This window comes from Macrobrachium nipponense, chromosome 8 (assembly GCF_015104395.2).
Source record: "Macrobrachium nipponense isolate FS-2020 chromosome 8, ASM1510439v2, whole genome shotgun sequence".
Lineage (NCBI taxonomy): Eukaryota > Metazoa > Arthropoda > Malacostraca > Decapoda > Palaemonidae > Macrobrachium > Macrobrachium nipponense.
Window position 1 is genome coordinate 58661352 of NC_087203.1, and position 22789 is coordinate 58684140.

The following is a 22789-nucleotide window of genomic DNA, read 5'->3' on the forward strand; positions in this document are numbered from 1 at the left end:
CATTCTAAAGTTCTTAGAAATCTCTAAGTAACTGGATTATATCCCGGAAAGTATTACGGAAGTATATCCTCCTTCCCCTAGATCGGATACAGAGAAGTAAGAAGTAGCTGCGAAGATCCTGGGAAAGTTACTACAGCAGATATCTTCGTTGGTTGGAGTACTAAGGAGGGTCCTTCTCGGAAAGAGGACCTCTTCCTTCTGGAATCCCGTCCGCTAGAAGTCTCCGAGAACTCGGACGAGGCACCTATCAAGAGTCTTGGTGGATAAGGAGAAAGAAGTTTCATATTACAAAGAATTTTCTTGAAGATGCAAGATATTATCTTTCTCGCAACAGACTTCTCAGGACCACTTCAGAAAAAGCGTCCTGCGAGAGTGTTTCTCTTCTTCTGCTTCTCCTTCACTTATATGAGGGTGGAAAGACTCGGATCTTTCCAAGCCCCTGAAAAGGATTTGGAAGAACCTTCTTTGAACTCGAGCCAGAGCGCTTCACTGATGAAGCTCCCTCCTCGATCAAGAAGGTGAAGTTGTGTCGACGTCCCCCTATATGGACGTAGCGGATCGTACTCCTACGAGGTCTCCCTCCCCTCCCATTGAAGAGGGCGCGGGAGAAGCTTCTAAGAGTATCCTACTGGCTGTTTAAGAGAAGCTAGCCTCCTTGGTAGGAGTTATGGCTAGACATCCTCCTCGTAAGAAGGACGTTTCTCTTCCGATCAAGAAGTCTCGTCCTCTCTCTCCTGCCAAAAACGAGGCGTCTTTCAGACATGAAGCTTCGTCTTCTAAAACAAGTAGAGGAAGATTTTCGGTCTAGTTCGAGAGCGAGAGAGGCATATACCAGACAAGATGTCGCACAGAAGACGCCAACTAAACGTGAGGCGTCTTCCAGGCGCGAGGCGTCATACAGAGGCATGGAATCAGCCAGACGCGAGACTCTAGCCAGGACTTATTCCGGACGTGAAGCGTCATCGAAGCACGAGGCGCCAGCCAAGTTTTTGGCGCCAGCCAGGACGCCAGTTGAGTGCGAGACGTCTTCCAGGCGCGAGGCGTCTTCCAGATGTGAGCAGTCAGCCAAGCGCGAAGCGTCAGCCAGGACGCTCGGCGGACGAGGGGCGTCATACAGGCGCGAGGTGTCTTCCAGATGCGAAGAGCCAAGGCTCCAACCAAGCGTCAGCCAGACGCCAGGCGCCAGGATCTCAAGCTTCTTTGTGTTTGGAGATAGATTTCACAAAGACTCTCCTATTTTGAGATTTGTCACAAGATCAGTTGGTTTTCCTGACAGGGACACAAGATTTCGCACAGGCGACCGTAGCCCATGTCAGGAGGGACTGTGACTGTGGGATTTTTCTAACTAGAACAATCTTCTCATGACAGGGAATTAATGTTCGCCTAAGCGACTTCATCTCTGTTATGAGGGTTTGTTTCGGAGAAATAGTCCCTCTCTTTGTGAAGAGAGGCTCTCTCCTTAGGTGACTCCCTCTCTTCTACCAACATTTGGAACAAGAGATGGAAGACATAATAGACTAGGAAGTCAAGGAGGGTGCAGGTCTTTCAGATTACAAGACCTTAGCAACCCGTTTCATTACAGCTTTATGTCCATGTAATAGGAAACTGGAATGATTCTCTTCGATCCTTGCTTCTTGTTAGGATCTCCTTCGTCTAACACTAAATTGTATTACAAAGATAGAAATTTTTCCATTCTCCCTCGGCCTCGGAGGAAAGAAAGAATGTAAAGAAAATCATCCTTTAGACTACGGTATGGTTAAGTCATATTCACTCACCGAAGTAGACTACAGTTTCTTAACATCCTTACATAGGTTTCCTAGATTAATGATGTTTACCTGAAATGTATAGTTCTATAAAGGATTCTTATACGGCAGAGCACGATATGAGATAATTATCTCATGCTTTTTAGAAACGTATGAAGACAGCATAATCTTTTTAGAATAGAATTTTGCTCAGGAGAAGATGGATGAGTTCGATGGGAAACATCCTTTTCGTGTCAGAAGGATGTCCCTGGATGGACTATAATACGTTTTAATAGCTCCATCCCGGCGCAAGCCAGAAGCGTAAGATTCACCTAACAGGATCTTTTCTCGATTTAGCGAATTATTAACCTATAAGTCCATCAGTCTCTATCTTATCTCTAAGAACATCGAGAATTTCTCTTTTTACTCCTCTGTTCCCGTTTATAAATAGAAGCTATTGAGAACAAAAACACGGAACGAAACGATATCAAGAGGTTCGTGGTATCAGTTTGCACTTCCGAGACAACCTTCTCGATCAACGATAACTGTTAAACATCAGTATAACATTTATTGGAAGAGTTGTGAAGTCTGAGAGAACCTTCTTCGCGAGGTGTAATAAGGACTTTCTTCCTACAAACTGCTGCCTTATTCTCGAACAAAAGGTAACAATACGCCATCTTTACTGTTAATGGGGAATAAACTTTAGTCTTTTTTCCCCTAGTTATATATATTCTTAACAGATATTAAGATAAATGGGCGTCAAAGGAAGAAGATGAATGCCTCATTTTGGTCATAGAGAGGTTGGATTCACAGAGGCCACGTTATTCTCTCAGCATGGGTCGGAAGGGTTTTTCTAAGAGGTTAAAGATTTTATCGGAATCTATTATAAATAATGGACCTGAAAAACCTATCCAATCTGAGTCTGTCTGCGTGCAGACTGACCAGAAGTAAACATGAATGAGAGGATTTTCAAGAGAAGCTTGATAATTCCTTCAAACAGGCTAAAGATAGAGTGGCTGAAGATCGTGCTAAATGGAAGGGGGAAACTGTCCTCTTCCGATACCTCTGTGAACCACATAGTGGTTTTCTTCCCTTTCAGGGGGAAGTATCACCTTTGTATTTTCTGCTTTCAATGAATACAGTAAAATGATATACTCTGTCTCAACAAAGAGTATTAGAGATATGGCAGAGTAATTAAGAATCTTCGGGAGGGAATCTTATACAATACCTCTATACGATAAAGGTAGGAGATCTTATACTTAGAATGGGATCCTATTTTGGGCCTCAGATTCCGTGTTCTGACAAGATGGAACTGCTCCTCATAAAAATTTCTTGGAAAATTTTAGGAGAGAATTCTTGGTTTTCTCTTGGCCCTAAACTGCCAAGAAAATATTGAAGTTTTTGAGCATTGGAATCTCGCATCTTATTCAGTGGAGACTTGGCAACGATTTTTTTTTATCAGCATATGTCTGTTAAAAGAAATTTAACCCTCTATTCCTGACTCAACGATTTCGGAGAGAAGATTCGTTGTCCAGACAAGATACTTATGTTTTCTTCTACGAAAGAAGAAATGGTTAAAACATTTTTCCTACAGAGTCTTTTGAATACGAGGAGGACTCGAATTAGATCCCAGAAGACATTGAGAGAGATACATTAGAGCTGGAAATCAGGGGTCCTCCCAATTTCAGCTCGGAGTTACCTTCGGCTTCCAGGCTCCTTCCCTTCCTTAGAGCAAGGATAGGGAAGATTCGGCAACGAGAAACCTCATCATCATTTCAGAAAAGATCTCGTTAGCAAAGGAAATAATCACGAAGGCTCCTCATCGGATAAAGACTCTTATCTCTCGCACTGTTAGATTCCTATCGTCTACTAGATGTAGCTGGATACAATCACCTCCCATTGCCGGAGAGGCCTAAAGCTCAGAGTGGAAGAATTTCTTCCGTTCTTCCCCTGTCCGGATGAACCATTGTGATTCTTCAGGACTTTCAGACAGTGTAACGCGAGCCAGACGCCAAGTGCCGTAATGTCATTGTCTGATGAAGAGACAGAGCGGGCCTCCAACCTGGTGCATATGCGCTAGAGGCGAACAAATCGGACAGATAAGAATGTCCGATGTGTACATCGCCAGGCAACCTCGAGACTCTACCAAGCTAGAAGCTCAAGCAAGTGGGAGGGATCCAGGCTCCAGATGCTAAAAAAGAGCCAACCTGGAACCAGGAGCGAGGAGTCAGCCAGACATCAGGCAAACTCGAAACGCCAATAGGTGCAAGGCACCAGCCAGGCGCGAGGCGCCAGCCAGGCGCGAGGCGCCAGCCAAGCGCGAGGAGCCAACCAGGCGTGAGGCGCCAGCTAGGTGCGAAGCTCAAGCCAGGCGCGAGGTGCCAGCGAGGCACGAGGCACCAGCCAGACGCAAAGCGTCAGCCAGGCGCGAGGCGCCAGACAGGTGCGAATCTCCAGCTAAGGCGCGAGGCGTCAGCCAGCTGAGAGGCGCCAGTCAAGCGAGAGGTACCAGACAAGCGCTAGGCTCCAACCAAGAGCGAAGCACCAGCCAGGCGCGAGGTTCCTGCCAGGCTTCAGGCGGGAGAGATCCATTTCAAGAAAGCCCTGGTCTTCTTTGAAACATGGAGATCTCCTAAGCACTTCATAGTGACTTGATTCCTTCAAACAGCTGAGAATTAAAAGCGCAGGAAGTGCGCGCTTTTGCAAATTCTTGTTCTTTACATAACAATTTGTCATAGAAGACATATTAGCTGTGTTGTACGATAGAGGCAACTCTGTGTTGACTTCTCATTACACAAAGGATGTCAAGTTAACCTACGAGAGAGCTTTCTCTTTTTGGTTTATACATTTCTGCGGATACGTTACTGGGATAAGGAGCCGACACTGATCCTTAACTTTGAGTTAAAGTTATTTAACTTAGTGAAATTATTGGGCTTTTTGAAAGGAGTGTGAGAATAACTCATTTCAATTTGAGCGCAAACCCTCGTGTTAGGATCAGGTGATCGGGATCGGTGTTGCACTCCTTAGTTATGCCAGTAGGCATAGGTGTATTGCCATATAAGTGGATTAGCACCCATTGACAAGTACCTTTTAGGCTCTGCCGAGTAAGTGGATAAGACCCCATCGGCAGACCCACAAGAACCCTTGGCCACAGATCACATATCTCGCTAAAGTTTCTTGAGGTGATGCAGACTCCTTGGCAACAGCCATATGAAGTCTACCACCTATCAGATAGGAACCAAGGTTTATTTATACCTACAACATATGTTGTTTACCTGTCTTTTCCATGTTAGCTGTCTCTTACCCTCCACCAAAGGGTGTCAATCAGCTATGTATATATCTGACAGGTAAGTTGATTGTATGAAAATGATATTGTTATGATACAATAAAGTTTCATACATACTTACCTGGCAGATATATACATAGCTAAGACTCCGTCGTCCCCGACAGAAATTCAAATTTCGCGGCACACGCTGCAGGTAGGTCAGGTGATCTACCGTCCTGCCCTGGGTGGCAGGATCAGGAACCATTCCCGTTTTCTATCATATTTTTTCTCTTCCACCTGTCTCCTGCGGGGAGGCTGGGTGGGCCATTAATCGTATATATCTGCCAGGTAAGTATGTATGAAACTTTATTGTATCATAACAATATCATTTTTGTGGGAGGAGTCTTGGAAACTCCATCAAACCAAAGAAGGTCTGGGAGCTATTCCTTCAGGGGCCAAAACAGTGTTATGAGGGTCATAGTTGCATTGTGGTAGGCTTGAAAATTGTTTATCACCTCCCTAATCATGTAGGGGGTGGAGAGGTGTACAGATCCAGATTGGACCAATCTTACAGCATGGCATCTGTTGCCCATGCCAGAGGATCTGGGGCTGGAGAGCAAAAGAGAGGCAGATGATGGTTCTTGGAGGTGTTAAACTTTTAAAGTTGGTGTGTCCCCACAATTTCCAAAGATCTTGGCAGACCAAAGGATTCAAGGTCCATTCGGTGGGAAGGACCTACTTCCAATGGTGTAGTTCGTCTGCTAAAACATTTAATTTCCCCTGGATAAAATCGGGTGACCAGTTACTTGATTCTGATCAGCCCACATGGGTAGATCTCTTGTTGCCTGGTAGAGAGAAGGGGAAGAAGCACCGCCTTGATTCAGATATATCCCAATGCCGTGGTATTGTCCTCGTGAACTACCACTGTCTGTTGTGGAACATGGTTGAGAGACACTGAAGGCCTAGATGAACTGCTTTCAGTTCTTTGACATTTATATGCAGACTGTTGCTCTTGGGTCCATGTGGCGAATACATACTTCCTGCTTCCCCAGTAGAGCACCTCAGTCTAAGTCCGATGCATCTGAATAAAAGTCTAGGTTGAGGTACAAAGGTTGGAGGGACTTCCCTTCTGACAGTTTTTCTACCGATAGCCACCATTGCAGGTTCATTTTGATCCCCAGGGTGATTGTGAACACATAAGTGTCTAGCTGTGTTTTCCTGTCCTAGTTGGCCTTTAGAAAGAATTGGAGAACTCACATATACAGTCTGCCCAAATTGACGAACATCTCTATGGATGCCAACGTCCCCAGCAGGTTCATCCATTGCAGAGCTGTGCAAGACAATTTCCATTTATCGGAGCTGATAATTGGGTATTGGCACTGATACATACCTAAAAGAGGCGCCGATCTCTGGTTATCAGCGCAGATATTGATAAGCGCTGAAAATTGCCAATTTTCACTTATCGCTGATTTTCACTTATTGTCCCGCCGTTCAAACAGGAACCGCCCCCCCCCCCCTCCTCCCCCGAATACCAGGAACTGCCTCTACTTTGCCCTGAAATTAGCCTTAGATGCTTGGAGACTGGGTGGATCAGAATGTGGAAGTAAGGTGTCTTGCATGTCTTAAAAGTTATCATCCAGTTACCCTGGTTCATCCAGTCACCCTGGTGAATGGATGAAAGAACTGAATGGTTCATCTCCCTCTTGAATTTTGTCTTCTGGACAAAATGATTGAGGGGACTTACATCTAAGACTAGACTCTAGCCCCCTGATGTTTTGAGACCCACAAAGAAACTGTTGTAAAAACCCTCTGTGTTGGTGTTCTTGACTTCCTCTATGGCTTTCGTTTGGAGTAGTATAGCAATTTCCTCCAGAAGGGCTGAATGTGTCTGGGAGCCTCTTGAGTAAGTCATCAGTACGCTGGGAGAAGTGACCAATGGTAAGCATTTCAGGAACAGGATGGTGTAGTCCTCCTTCAGAAACTAGATGATCCATGGCTCTGCTCCTCTGATCTGACATTTTTTCCAGAACTGAGAGTCTGACTCCTCCTGGCACATGATGGACTTTGCTTTCACTTTTGGGCACTGTTGGTTGAGCCTTCTTAATGGACCTTGCTATGAATCATACATTGGAACTCATCCTAAATTAAGGTCTGGGTCTGTTGCCAAGAAAGGGCTGCTGCTGGGTAATGCTAAGGTCACACATTCACGTATCAACGCACGCATGGCCACGCATGAGCGGAAATTGGTAGTTGGCAACAGCTTACGTCAGTAAACCGTAAATGTAACGTAAAACATACGTAAAATCGTAGACGTACGGTGATGGGTCGTCCGGGCTCTAAGCTCCGCCCACTAGGGCGCCGTAGCCCGCTCCAGTTTTGAAATGTTCAAAATAAGTCGTGGGTGGTCACCCCAAATGTCACCTGACGTAGCTCCAGGCATTGCACGTGGGACCCACGGTGACTACTGCAGGGTAAGCGCTAGGGTCACCTGCATTGTTCGCCGTCGTTATTTTCTTTCCGCCGCGAAGGACGTGGGCCTCCTAATTGAGCTGTAGCCTACGGGGAAACCAATTCGCACATTTACAACCCTGTACGACATGGCAACGCTGCAGCGTGGTAGAAAAGGTCAGGTCAGCGCTGCATACAACAACAACAGCCCTCAGGTCAGCTGTTGTTTCCGTCTCCCGAGACCAGCAGTTTGCTCCAAGTACTCTCCACAACGCCCTTCAAGATACCGAACCTCCTAAAACAACCTAGGAAGGGACCATCAAGGTCACATCTTGCAGGACCTTCTTTTGGCCGGGAGAAGACTCCTGCAGTCACTCCTGCAGACACTCGGGTCGAGGAAATGTCATCTTCCACCTACAGGAGTCGGAGTTGGATGAGATACAAAGTGATGACAGCGACACGGAGGACGACTGACGGACAGGGAGAAGTGGATATTGAACATATTCTACTTCCTCAAGCCACACATCGTCCGTCAGAAGAAGCCCAAGATGTTGGGACTGCCAATGGTATGTATATTATAATCGGACAAAAATTTTTTTTATTTGTTGAAAATATACAATATTTTACAGTACATGCAGAATTCTACCAAAGTGAATTTACAACCTGGATTTTCATAATGCAATATTTTCACATTCTCTCATACATGTTCCATCACTTTACAGTCTGCTCTGTTTACAGGCCGGCCATTTTGTACCCTACAGCCCCACAACGGTGGGCGTGGTCACGATGTGAAGGTGACGTACATAGAACATTACACTATCGGCGGAAGTTCCAGGTAGACGTCCGACCTTGCTTTCTTTGCGCGTGCAATTGCGGCGCGATTTACGGTGCTGGCTTTACGTCCATTAGCCCGTGTCCTGTTTACCAGCTGTTCAAGGCCATTTCACCGCGATGATGCCCACGATCCACATATGTGGGCATACGCGTCGTGATACGTGAATATGTGACCCCAGCATAAGAGAGACTGTATTGGGAGCAAAGGCAGGCTTGGAAGAATGACTCAGCATATATTGCGTAGACTACTTCTGAAGGTTGGATGCAATTTCCTTAACAGTGTCGTGTGGGAAGAGGTGATGTTGCTACAGGGAAAATGAAACAGAGCCAATTTCTGTGTCTAAGTGACTACCTTAGTGGTAAAGGAGCACCAGAGCTCTCTCTTCTTAGTACTCTCAAGGTGAAAAGAGAGGAAAGCTCTATAGAGCCATCCCAAGTGGACTAGTCTGCACAGGACAAGACTCCATGCCAGTCAGAGGCAGTGTCTCCTGATAATGCTTGAAAGTGGACAACCTTCTTATCCAGTAGCCTGTGCTCCCATTGTCTAGTCAAGGAAGCTAAAAACTTAAAAAAAACTTGAAGATATTCTTAACAAGGTGGTCTAGCTCCGCCGATGAGAACGCAAAGCACCGAGAAGAGTCGACGAGAACAGAAGTCCCCTTTGGAGGAGGCAGCGACTCCTAAGGGAGCTTCATTGATGATAACAGATAAATATCTTCTTTGAACTAAGCAAGGAGGAGGAAAGGTGAAAGAAGCTTTCCCTTGCTTCTTTGTAGTTTAAAGCCAATCTCCCATCTTCATGAGATACTTCTGGACGACAAAGAAAGAACCATCTTGAGGAGTCTAGTCTTATTGTCTGGATGACTCATTAAAAATGTTAAGGCAGGTGACACTGGGTAGCTAGGGTGAGAAAGAAGAGAAATTTGCCAAAAAAAAAAACTGCATAGGAAGAAGTCTTGGAAGCAGAGGGAGCTTTCAGCTAATTGTCGCTTAACCTTTAAGAGCTGGCCTGGAAAATCAATATGCAGCACCCCAGGCTGGGTAAAATTTAAGATTGGCCAGTTTAAGAAAAAATGCATCAATGGAAAGAGGAAGATATGCAAATGTATAAGGTATAAGAAAAAAAATTCTAAATGATTTTCCTTACCTTCTAAGAGAAGTTGAAAATTACTATTTACAACCCCTTGTGGGACCTCTTTTACCAAGTAATATGTGTTTTCTAATAGATTTATTTGATTTTGTAAAATTATAATTACAGCTTGTACAATATCTTAACAGATAACTAAAAGCAGTAACAAATTCCAAAGTATATTTCTTGTAAAATATTTACTTAAATTTACTGAGATTGAAGGTGCAATAACTTTTTTGGTTTATACATGTCTTCTCCAATATTTATTTGCACCTTTCTTTGCAAAATTACAATTAAAACTGACATACTATCATGAAAGATAAATCTAAAATCAATAGCAACCCCTGGGTATATTTATGAATAAATATATAAAAAAGCTTTACATGATTTGAGAGAGAGAGGCAGTACATGCTCCCTTCAAGTCAAGATCACAACCAACTCTCTCATGAGCTCCCAACTTGATTTTAGCCAGTCTAAAAGTTGGCATTAGTGAATTTATGGGCTAGAGAAGCAACAGAAACTTTCCCCCACCTGATTACTTCAAATTTATGGCATGTAATATTGATGCCCAAAACCTGTTATTGCTGCTCATATGAGGAGATCCGTCCATTAAGGGTTATTAGGATCCCATGATGGTTCATCTTGCTCAAAAGGTTATGACATAGCTACAGTGTAACTATAAGAAGGCTGTGAGTTAGTACTGGCCTCCTTATATCGCTTAACGGAAATTGGATCGAAACACTGACCCACATCATCTGAAGGGTCTTAAGTGACCTAAAGAATCTAGAAATCGTTTCATATGCCTCCTTTCTATGTCGGAATCATTGGAAGTGACATCAATGCAGGGCTGCTATTTGTATAATTTTTGTAGACTAATTAGTAAATATTTATCAGCGAAAAAACCTGCAAATGAGCGGGTCCTCCTGCAATTAATTTTTAGAAAAATCCGGGAAAAGGCAGGTCCACTAATCTCGAGAACGTGAATACAGTGTGTAGCCAGTAGTGGTTTAATATACAATAATTTTTCACATGAATACAACATCTTGATGTTAATTTCGGTATTTGAAGCATCAATACAATAACTTGGTGCACTCCTAATGAGACACCTTACCAATGGCTGTTTGTCGACACCTGGGATTGTGCAACAGGCTTGATTGAGGGAGTGACAACCCGTGGGCAAACCCCATCGACCTCCTTTGGAATTCCAGTATGTCTTCTCCCAGGATTAGGGGAGTATGACAGGGACTTTGGACTCAGGAGAACCAACTGGATGTATAGCCGCCACCTCCACTTGCACTACAATTTTTCGGTGAACACTTTATCCATAATCACCTTCAGTGATTCACCCAACTCAGCCACTGTACATACTACTAGATCTATCTTCTTATTGAACCCAGATTTGAGACTGGCAATGGCAAAAGGGTTGGAAGCAAGGAAGAGCCAGGCATAGTAGGTGGATGAGAAGTAGGAGGACAAGGATTAGGAGAAAAGTCAGGAATAGGAGTAGAAGGAATAGCATGCTAACATCTAACCTAGGTTAGGAGTTATTTTTAGGCTGCACGACCATCTCTTGGCTCTAAGAGTTGCTTTCCTCTTCCTATCCCTTTCCAAACTGGCTAGGCGAGATCTAAGAACTTAACACTTTTTCTCATCCCAATCAAGACATCCAGCACAAGTTTACTCCCTACCACACTCCTGTCCCCTACACTTACTGCAAACTATATGTGAGTAATTGCAAGATTTAGTCAGTTGGGTCTTACAACCTTCACTACAATAGTGTAGGCTAGAGGAACGAATCAGACATTTGAAAATCCTGATCCTAAATGCTAATAACCTAACCAAGCTTGATGGCTACTGAAAATTAAGTGATGATACTTCACTGAATCAAGTTATACAACCGAAAACCAATTAACAAACGCTGCTGCAAATTCCCGATGTTGAATGAGATTTTCTGCTAAGTTGTTTCCAGTACTTCTATTAGTGGGCGGGACTTGTCACCTACACTAAACTATCAAAGAGGTATTACAATTTTTTAAATAAAGGCTACCATTCGAATTAGAAACTATAGCTATGTAATTACGTGTACTTGTTAATTAGTACTACTTGTAAGTTACTTATATGAAATGAAGCATCTTTTGTTTTGAAAATATTATGCTTTCCGATTAATCTAAATTCACTTTGCAGATTGGAATTGCAACCCTTGGTCTCATGCGAGGTCAGTCAGGGGAGCCTGATTTGAGTGGGCTTACTCCTATTGAAATGCTTGTAGACATTGGCATGGAGAAGATCAAACGAGACTATATAAATATATTCCAAGGTATGACTGCAAACATATTCAAAGATATTAATGTCACCATTTCTTTTCCCATTCAGAAAGTCACTCAGAATTAGAAACACAATATTCAATCCTGTAAGTAATACGGTAGTATCTCAGTGTGTCACATTACTCTGGTTTAATACTAAAAGCTTTGTCAACATCTCTATGGTACCTGGCTGTACCACCTCTTAAACCTTGTATTTTTCATCCATTTCAGTTGATTCCATTTCTATTCAACTTGTTTCATATGAATAGGGTTAATATTTGGAATAATAATACAGGCAGCCATCGGTTAATGACGGGTTCCGTTCCTGGGGGCCTGACGCTAAGCGAAAATTGCTGCTAACCGAAGTTCAAAGTCTACGGGAGCCACAACCCACCTTACGGTGCCCTAGACTTGGTAACAATGCCTTAAACAGTGTCATAGCCAGATATTTTGCCCTAATATGTAATAACCAGTGAAAATGTGGAATTTCATTTGCCTGATCATTTACTATTGTCTGCATGGTGGTTCTACAAATTTTTAATGTTAGATTTGATTAACTTATTGGTAAATCTTGGCCTAGTATGAGAGAGAGAGAGTGAGTCAGTCACCTTTTTCATACTGCTAACAATTTCTCCATCTTCTTTTACCATATCTTTTAGTTAAATAAGTTAAACAAGCAAAAGAAGAATGATAACAGTATCATCAGTAACATTATAATTGTTGCTTAAATGCTACAGCCACAAACAACCGAACGAAAACAGTTGTTTTGCTATAAAAATGAACCAAATTTTTTTATAATAACAATATTCTGCTTGCATTTCAGCCATCGTACGACAATAAAAATTACTGTAGTTATGTTACAAATTATATTAATTAAGTAGAACAGGACATAGTATATATTTTTACATTATACTTTTATTTGGTAAGTATATATTTTTACATTATACCTTTATTTGGCATGGAGAAAATATAGGCAAGGAAATAATGAAGCTGAGAAAACTAAATGTTCACACTGCTAATGACTATAAATTATCATGCATTAGCAACATGGATGCAACTCTGCTGCATATAATAATGGAGATACAAGTATTTTAATAAAAAATACTAGCTGGTTATAGGTGATGATGTCTTGCATTAGAAGATGTAAGATTGCAGGATGGGAGAAATGATATCCCGGGTCGTAGTTTTCTTTATTCCATGCAGCGAAAGGTAAATATGTACAGAGGCCCTGCAGGGCATGCAGCTTGTGCTAAAAGAAGAAGGAAGAGTTGTCATGTGCATGTGCAGGGTGCATACAGGGCTACACATGCGGATGCATTCACAAAGGGCAATATTTATAAAATACATGGAAAGCAGCATATGAATAGTAAAATATATATTATTCCACACCTCTCCTCCCCATTTTGCATTCAAAGAGGTATTTTGAATCTACTAAACAAATTACATGTTGTAAATTTATCATGTATGCATGTACAAAGCAAGTTGCATACGTGGCACGTGGGCTTTGTACACTGTAGGCCTGTTTGATCTTGGAGACCTGCGAGGGGCTTTGGAGGGAATTGATGACTTTTCCATGTCTGGGCCAGGGACCACAGGGAGATCAGAGTAGGGAACTTGATTGGGGTTGGGCACTGGAAATAGGAAGCGACGGTTCCGACGTAGCACTCGACCACTTGGGAGGCGTATCTCTTACTCACGTGATCGTGCACCACCCATGAATCCCAACTGTATCCCATCGGTGGGATGTTGGGTCCTGGAGGGGATATGTTGGCCCACATTAAGCCTGGGGAGGAGGCAGGCATGGGTGTCACAGTTGCACTGCACCTGAGCAGCTCTGGCAGCGGCTTGGCGGTCACTGTCATGGGCCTTTTCTTGCCAATCTTCTGTGAAGGACTGAGGATGGACAGGCACACATGTGGAGAGGGTGACCATACAGTACCTGGGCAGGAGAGACCAGACTGGTTGGGTGTGTTTCGTAACTCAAGAAGACCGCGATTGAAATCCTCGCAGTCAATGTTTCCTGTGGGGGCCATTTTGAGGATCAAGTGCTTGACAGCCTTGACAGCAGCCTCAGCATGTCCATTAGACTGTGGGTAGTGTGGCAATGAGGTTATGTGGTGTACACCCCAACATTCTTTTAAGTCGGCTAATTCTTTGCTGGTAAATTGAGGTCCTCAATCGGTGTGTAGACGCAAGGGAACACCCACCTCTCAGTAGTAGCGGCAGAAGTGCTATATGGTCAAGGAGGCAGTAGTGTCACTCTTGCAAGGGATAACTACAGGCCAGCCGCAGAGGCAGTCGGTGACTACAAGAAAGGACTTCCCAGCCTGGATTGATGGATGGTCATCGTCGTGGAGAGGCTCCTGTTGTTGCCTGGGATGCAGGACTTGGCATGGCTCGCAGGCAGCGACGGTGTTGGCGATGTCTGTGTCTATCCCAGGCCAGAAGATGGTTTGTCAAGCCCGACGTTTGGTAGCCTTAACACCACGGTGACTATCATGGAGTCTGGCAAGTGTGTGGCGACATAGAGCTGCAGGAACTAGTATTCTTGCCCCATAGAGCACGAGGTTATTGTCAGTAGAGAGGGCTTCTCGCAGCTTTCAGTACAGTGATAAGGATGCATGTAGGTCTTACCGATTCATGGGAAACCCAGAAGTGATGCAATCACGAAGGTGAACGTAAGTGGGGTAGGCCTGTGCTGCTATCGACATGTCCTGTAGGGTCCGATTGGCATCAATGGTTGGGGCATCCTCGTCCTGGGAAGCTGTTGTAGCATTGATGACGGACCTGACGTGTGCAAGTACCTCAGCACAGCCAGTTATATCCTCAGAGGTGGGGTAGCTGACTGGTGCACGAGAAAGTGCTTCTGGGATGCATAAAGACTTGTCGGTGTGCCACACTGCAGTAAATTGGTATTGCGACATAAGCTCCTTCATTCACTGGAGCTGTGGGTTTTCAACCATGTCCAGCATGTAGTAAGCTCCTCTGGTGCTCCTCGAGGTCATTGATGTTGTCCTTGTCAACGACCAGCCCCATGGACTTGCCAAGTGGAACGATCTCATCAAGATCTAGTTGCGAAACAGTTTCAGAATTGTCAACTGTTTCTGAATCTGCATCAGCTTCGCCCACGTTGAATCCCTCGAAGTCTCAGGCAGATACAGCATCAGGCCAGAGTTTCCTCCACAAAGAATTCAAGGTTCGCCTCGAAACCTCCTGCCAAGCTTGATCGATGAGTCGGATGCTTATCATGACATCGAAATGCTCCTTCCAAAATTCACATAAGGTGAGGTTTGTGGTATCGTTGATGTCAAAACATCTCTTGAAAGATGTTTTGTATACAGCTTTTGAAGTTCGATATCACTTGCTGGTCCATGAGCTGGAGGAGAGGGGTGGTGTTAGGTGGAAGATAAAGAACCTTGATAAAAAAATACTCCACTAGGATATCTTCCCTGAGGCCAGGAGGGTGAGCAGGGGCATTGTCCAACAACAGCAGACATTTCATAGGGAGGCGCTTCTCTTCCAAGAATTTCTTCGCTGTCAGGCCGAAACACAGATTTACCCACTCAGTGAACAAAAGTCTCGTTACCCAGGCTTTCTCAGGCTTTCTCATTAGCCCTCCACATCACTGGAAGCTTCTCCTTTAGCACTTTGTTGGGTGGGCCTTGAAGGCTCGAGGAGTCTCCGAATGATAGACAAGTAGGAGCTTCACTTACAGTCCACTCGTCACAGTTGAACACTTGCTGAGAACTGTAGCCTTCGTTGATTGTCATCTCATCGAAAGTCTTAATAAAGGCTTCGGCCGCTTTCGTGTCCGAGCTGGCCGCCTCCCCATCCCCACCCGCACCAGCTGAATGGATGCCAGTCCGTTTCCGGAATTTTTCAAACCACCCATGAGAAGCCTTGAAGTCTGGGGTTGGCGTCGATGTCCCATCTGTATCGTCTTCGGCCTGGGAACTCAGATCACCGAAAATAGCGCTGGCCTTGTGGCTGATTGCCGTATTGGTTATCGTATCGCCAGCAATTTCTTTGTCCTTAATCCATACAAGAAGTAGCCTCTCCATCTCATCATGCACGTGGCTCCTCTTGTTGAACAAAATAATCACGCCCTTGGAAGGTGTAACTGCTTTGATGGCTTCCTTCTGCTTAAGGATGGTGCCTATTGTCGACAGATTTCGGCCGTATTCCTTAGCGATTACACTCAACCTCATGCCAGCTTCATACTTTTTAATTATCTCCATCTTTTTCTCCATAGAAAGCATCCTCTTCTTTCCATGAACTTCAGTAACATTCTTGGGACCCATGGCTAATTAAGTTAATTAAGTTCACATACAACACGATAAAGTAACTTACTACGAAGAAAGCGAAGTCACTAACACGAATTTACCTTAACAAACGAAGTCTATGTGAACGAATGAATTCCACGTGTGTACAATAACGCTGATGCGACGAAGTGGTCGAAGGATGCCTTTATGTAGAGGGATGATGGGACAGATGCTGACCAATAGGAGAGCAGGATCTTACGGCAGTGAATAGCATCAGGAACCAATGGAAGAGCAGGAGGATGGTGGCGAGTCTACTTAGTTGGCAGCGCGCGAGTTTTAAAATTGTTCTCAGCTGTCCGGCGAATATCGGACTTTACCCTTTCGCAACCTGAATTTTTTTGTATACAGAAGCAAAAAAATCTTCGTCTTTGCTTTTGTAACCTGGATTTTTCCTAAGTAGGGACTTTCGTATGAAGAGGTTCCACTGTATTTCAATTACGAGCCATCTGCATATGTAGGCAGTCCCCAGTTATCGGCGGACTAGGTTAATGGCGATTAGGTTTTATGGAGCTTGTCTAGCACCTTAACGGGCTGAGTTTTGGTTATCAGCACCATAAGGTGCCGATAATTGAATTATGTGGCCATGATGTACCTAATAGATGCGCCATTATCCAAAACTCAGCGTCATAAATTGGCGTGTTTCAGTTAATGGCAGTTTTCGATTATCAGCACCCTGCCGATAACTGGGGACTGCTTGTAATCAAAATCATCATAATTTTTTTATTTCTCAAAGAGCAGGTAATCTGTACAAATAAATTCATTAACAACATATTACATCTCGGAAGGCTAAAATTATTTTTTTAGGCCTATAAATCATTGTGCAACATACAGACGGCTTAAACATAGCCTAAAATTTCAACATTCATAGTCCTATTTTGAAAATTTTATGATTGTTGAGCTTATTAGGTCTACTGTTATAATGCTGCAGAGGTAGTTGTGCTGACCAGCCCAAGGGGCATGGTAAGTGCACTGTCATTGATGGTACTGGTAACCTTATCGCACCATACTTTGAACTAAGCAACATGAATAAAAGTCAGTGCAAATCACACAGATTACGAATTATACCAATGTATAAAAGGGGTCATATTTATATAACCATAAGAAAAATAGTGCTAGCTGTGAATATGCTAACGTTTTTACATGTATGACATTAGAATTTTATAAAAATGAAAGTTTAACACTACTTGGCAATGTCACAAGTCTGAGAATCTGGACGATACAAAAGAATCATGTCGCATCAGATTTAAGCATCACTGTACAGTAGTTGTCCTTGCTTTCTTTGTGCTTGAATGAGGGCAAACAGTCGTTTTCTTCTTCTTCTTCTTCTTCTTCTAAGAGTAAATTATTTTAAGTTGCAGAGCCATTGCTCCTCATTGGAGACAGCTACCCTAGCTGATTAAGTACATAACACTTTCTCCCAAATTGGGCTCGTTTTTGGGTGTGAGGTGCCACAGCAACTCGATTAGGTAGGTGGTAAATATTGAGGGATCATGGTTTAGTTGTGTTTGTAGCTTCCATCAGGTCTGCAGACCTAAGGCACAGGGGCATTGCCATTCTGCATTGCACATGAACCAATTGCCACATTTAGGGTTCACATTCTACCTCCTAAGATAGTGGACCTCGCTTGATCCTCATCATCAGTAAGCCGCAATGAGGATATTTATAATGATATCTGATAATTCGATTATAGGAAATGTTGCTCACCTCTAGCACACAATGTTGGAGTCAGCTAAATGATAGAGAAAGTAAGTTTTACCTAAAAAAAATAATGATTTTTATGGTAAAATCAGTTTTTTAGGTACTTACCCTCTATCACTGAAACCCTCCTTCATCTGCTCTTAAGAGATTAAGAGTAGAATGAGCACCTGAAATATTTGCTATCTTACCTCCACTCCACAAAGGGGGGTGAGTAACTATTGGGAGTGTTCATTAACGATTGTTTCAATTTTAACACTTGTCAAGCCCTCGCCAAGTATTAGTGATAGAGGGCAAGTGCCTCGCCAAGCACTAGTGATAGAGGGTAAGTGCCTGACAAATTTATATTGTCTCAAAAATAATTTTCTTAGGCTTGGAGCCCAACCACTTTGTCATCACATTAGTAAACTGTGTAGGAGGTGACAGGAGTCATTGCTTGCCGTCATAATTGGGATCACAACATTTCAGGTGGGTTACAACATCCAGTCTGTTGATGGAGGCAACTTCCTACTTATTAAGTGAGCTTCCTATGTAAAATTTAATGGTTTGTATACCTGTAGGGACAAATGATAGAGTTTAGGCAATTTATATTTTTCTCAGGTGCACAAACTGCACCCTTCCACCTCAACTCCCTTGCTTTGTCCACAAGGCTAAAGGAAAAAAAAGCTTGGCAATGGCAGGTGAGTTAACACACCATGTTACTGTACTAACCACGTGTGCAATCCTATACACACTTACAACCAAAATATCTTTTATCCCATGATGACTAACCTATGAGAGAGACCATGCATTCGAGAGAAATACATCTATCGCACATCTTTTGCACATAGGTATATCTCCACTGCCATTTTTGTCACAATCTATGTATATTATTACTATTGTGTGTATAATTATGCCAGTTTTCCAACCATATGTTCTATTTCAATTTGTATGTATGTTTCTGTTTGTGAACTAACACAGATTCTTGAATTTAATCCTTTTCTTAACCTGTGTGAGTTTTGTAAATAAATTAGTAAGCTGTAAACTCTGTATCTTACTTGACCTCATCGCACACTGGTGACCCCAGAGAGATGCCTGAGAAGTCAGCAACAACAGTCCGAACGTCAACGAAAACCTTGCAGCCGCCTCTATACACCTACCACCCTTCACGCCCCACAACCCAATAGCATGGTTCTTCATGGTGGAAATGATTTTCCATGCAAAGAAAATCACCTTGGCAACACGCAAGCAGACGCTGTCCTCGAATTCCTGCCAGATGATGTCTTCGAGCAAATAGAAGGATGACAAAAAGAAATTGATGCCCCGTCACCTACAATGTACTGAAGTACCAGCTAAAGTCATACTTCAGTATGCAGCTGCCCAGAGAGCAAAGAAGTTCCTTAACCATGTAGGGGGCCCAATGGGAGGCAAGCAGCCGTCGCACATGTACAAGCAACTACGGTGGCTAATCACAATGCTCACCAATGGCGGCCAACCCAAGTCATCCTTGGACATTGTGAGGGAGGTACTCCTCACTAAACAACCCCACCAGACAGTGGCGACCATGCCCAAAGCCACCACTATGTCCATAGAAGAATTCCTGGTCATGGTTGATGAAATACATATGGTTCATTAACCAGCAGACCCCTCACAACCAGCAGCAGCAGTAGCAGCACCAAGAAGGAAAGAGCAGACTACAGATGCCAGATAAGTTGTGTTTTTCTCAACTGCATGGTTTCCATTGCGGGTGAGTTGTCACGGAATGAAGGATATTTTGGTTGTAGGTGTGTGTAGGACCACACACATGGTCACTGCAGGAGTTTTAAAAGTGATTTCTATTTCTTTTAGGTATAAGAACCAGAGTCTGTAGCTCCACTTTTCCCTTGGGGCCAAAGGAAAAGTGCTTGGTGGCAGCAGATGAGTGAGGGGTATTCCTCCTTATTCACCAGTAAACCAACTTTTTTCAAAAGTTTAACAGTATACGTAGTTTGTAGTTGTGCTGAGGGATAAAAATTACTCTACAAATTTAATTTAATTTTTCCTTTATAGCTCAAGTTAGTGAAAACCAGTATCCTAAGGTCTTTTTGGAGCCTTATATAAATAATAATGTAGAATGTTGGAATGCTTCATCTGTTTTTTTTTTTTTCAGGTGGTGATTTAGTGCTAGGAGAAGAGTTTTGCTGGTTTATCATGAATGAGGACCAAAGCCTGGAAAATACAATGAGTCTCTTAGAAAAACTTCATATTGGGTTTCAGGTTGTTCTTTTGTTACATACATATCTCAACTTGCCTCAGGCGGTCTTGAAGCAGTTTGCATCAAAGGTTAGTATAATGGCTTCAATATGGAAAATTTTAAGTGATTAGTACTATTTAAAGCATTTATATCTAGATCCCATAACTTGAGGAAAATTACCTTTATAAAGATATAGTTAACTTGAAATGTTTGACCAAAGGACCAGTTTTGGCACTAGGTATTGTGCCACCCTCTTTAGTCCTGAAATATGGTATGCCAGTCGAATTGCACTACGTTTTCATGTTAACGGAAAAAAAAAATTAGTTCACATTCACAACGAGATATTCAGTAAATATTTCCACCAAAAAAACATTTTGTATAAGGAAAAATAACCTTGTCTCATATAAGTCAAGTATCTAGATATTCGTTAATGCTAACTAGAAGCAAGAGAATTTGCTCAGAATTGCATTATGGTGAAACAAACTCAGTCTCGTATTCATCAGCTGATTTCAAACCACAACACTGCCGCTCCGCGGAATACTGGCTTAAATTTGCTGTAGTAATTCTTATTGTAAAGGACCTCAGTTTTGTATAGATAGGAAAAATACAATTTACTTAAAAAAATTGTGATATTATATGATGGTATTCCACTTACTGTTCATTTATTGTATTTAGATCTTGACAACCATTTTACTTTGCATCCACAACCCTCCATACTTAGACCTGGAAATTATCATTTTGGCTTGTAACATAGTAATTTACTTCAGTTCTTCATATGGTATTGTATTTCAAATGTTGCTGTAAAATTAATGAACTCTTGAATTATGTACTTTAATTCTGACTGTAACTATAGTATTTAAATTATAACCTTTTGATTTTGCTAAGATGCTATTTGAACTCATTCTTAACTCATTTTGTATTTTGAAGGCTTTGAAGGATCTCCAGAAGCAAAATTTTGCTTCACCCTACTCTTTCAACTTCACTTTAGAAACTGGGAAAGTTCGCCAATTCCTTAACAGGTTAGTATGTTTTCTTAAGTAACTATGATAAAGAAATACTGTACCTTGCATGAATGACATTTATAATTTTAGAGTATAGAGCAATGCACCAGTTTATATATTTTTTATTTTGAAAATTGTATAACTGACTATTTGAATATCAGATGTTTATTCATTTCCCAGCACTATCAGTAAGTAGGGAACATTTTAACATTCCCAAGTGTACTCGTGAGCCAAGACTAATGTACTTTTTTCCTATCATGAGAATACTCATTCACTACCCTGCTTACTTTATTGATTTCAGTTTTACTCATTCTTCAATGCATTCCCATTTTCTATCCCTCTTCCTTTCTCTACCATTAGAGTGCATTTGGTGTGCATTTTCCATAGTATAGTTGGCAGTCTGTCTTGTTAACATATGTGACAGAGCTTCAGGTGTCAAATGCTTGAGTCCTAGCCAGAAGTCGTTCTTATTTTGGTTGTTTCATTACTATCCAAAATTGCAATGAATGACTAACAATCGTATAGTTATAATTTTGAAAACATAAATGAATTCATGAGATAAAAATAACATCAAATATTTGTCCTAGATGCTAGGGAAGTTCAAAAGTTAACTCACAAGTTAAATTGGGAATGTAAATGTGTCCTATTTCAAAGTATAACTTCCAAAATACTGATCACTTTTCAAAACAAACTATGCACTGCTTATTACTATGTTTAAACAAAAAGGAATAAAAAATGCTTACTTATTTTATTAATCATATTTGCAAAAAAAAAAAAACTAAAAAGGAAAGGGTTAAGGAATACATTGCAAGGAAGTTGAGTATCCAAAAGCATATGGTATGTTGTGGGTTTACTTTAGCATTGGATTATCATGGTTAAAATAAAGTGCTATACTATGCTATTTTGTAGCAATTGCTTAAATTTTCATTGAATACCAATGTGGTATCCACTACTTTGAGGCTTTTCTTATTTCTTGTATCATTCCTTTCTTGAAGATCAGACAGGATATAAGAAATTGGAAGTGTTTTCTTAGAGCAATATATACCAATGTGCTGAGAGCCAAGGCACTTGCATCCACTTCTTCAAGGCGACAATTATCCAGTGGAAGCCACTTGTATGTTCATTAGTGGAAGTCACTAGTGAATTGGTATTCAATGAAAATTGCCAAAGAGAAAGAATTTGCCTAAAAGGTTAAGTAGGTAGTTTTTGAAGATATTGCACTCTTGGTTACCATAAAATACACTACAAGTATTTGTGAAATGACAAAGGAAATAATTTTTCTGTTTGGTTAGTTAAGAATTGAACAAGTAAAGAGTATGTGAGCTGTAAGTAATCTTTATTTCACAGGTACCACCTGCAGTGTACCTTCTATATCTTCTTTTGAAGATTTGTAGTATGCCTAGACATTAAGTTAAATACATACTGTATTATTTGTAGGATAGATTTTGGCTCGAGAATAGGAAACCTTGAAAGCGATTTATGTTATTTTCTTTTCTGCTCACAGCATTTCACCTACAACTTGGGAAGTTTCGCTTGAGAGTAACCTCAAGAACTACTCGAAGTCCTTGATTGTCAATTTTTCAAAGGAACCACTTATAAAGTTTGAAAGTAACACCTCTGGTAAGAAAATTTTCCTCTTCAATGTAAATTTGAGTCACTTGTAAGCAAGTTAAGTAGAACATACATGACATTTTACTATAATTGTATAGCTTGCATTAGTAGTACTACTAATAAGTTATGATTGTATACAATGTTTGTTTGTTGGGAAACTGTGGTTAAATTTTTTCAGGAAACAGTAGTTACCCCTTACAAAGCCTTAATGTTCAGTCAAGGCACAT

General features: G+C 41.9%; 1 protein-coding gene across 1 annotated transcript in view; it reads left to right on the forward strand.

The window, feature by feature from the left end:
- LOC135223105 (protein zwilch homolog) overlaps positions 1–22789 on the forward strand; it is a 293258-nt gene that overhangs the window by 255886 nt on the left and 14583 nt on the right. Inside the window, exons 11-14 of the mRNA XM_064261610.1 lie at positions 11603–11735; positions 19867–20039; positions 20878–20969; positions 22456–22571. Coding sequence (XP_064117680.1) covers positions 11603–11735; positions 19867–20039; positions 20878–20969; positions 22456–22571 — 514 coding nt within the window. The remainder of the gene's footprint in view (positions 1–11602; positions 11736–19866; positions 20040–20877; positions 20970–22455; positions 22572–22789) is intronic.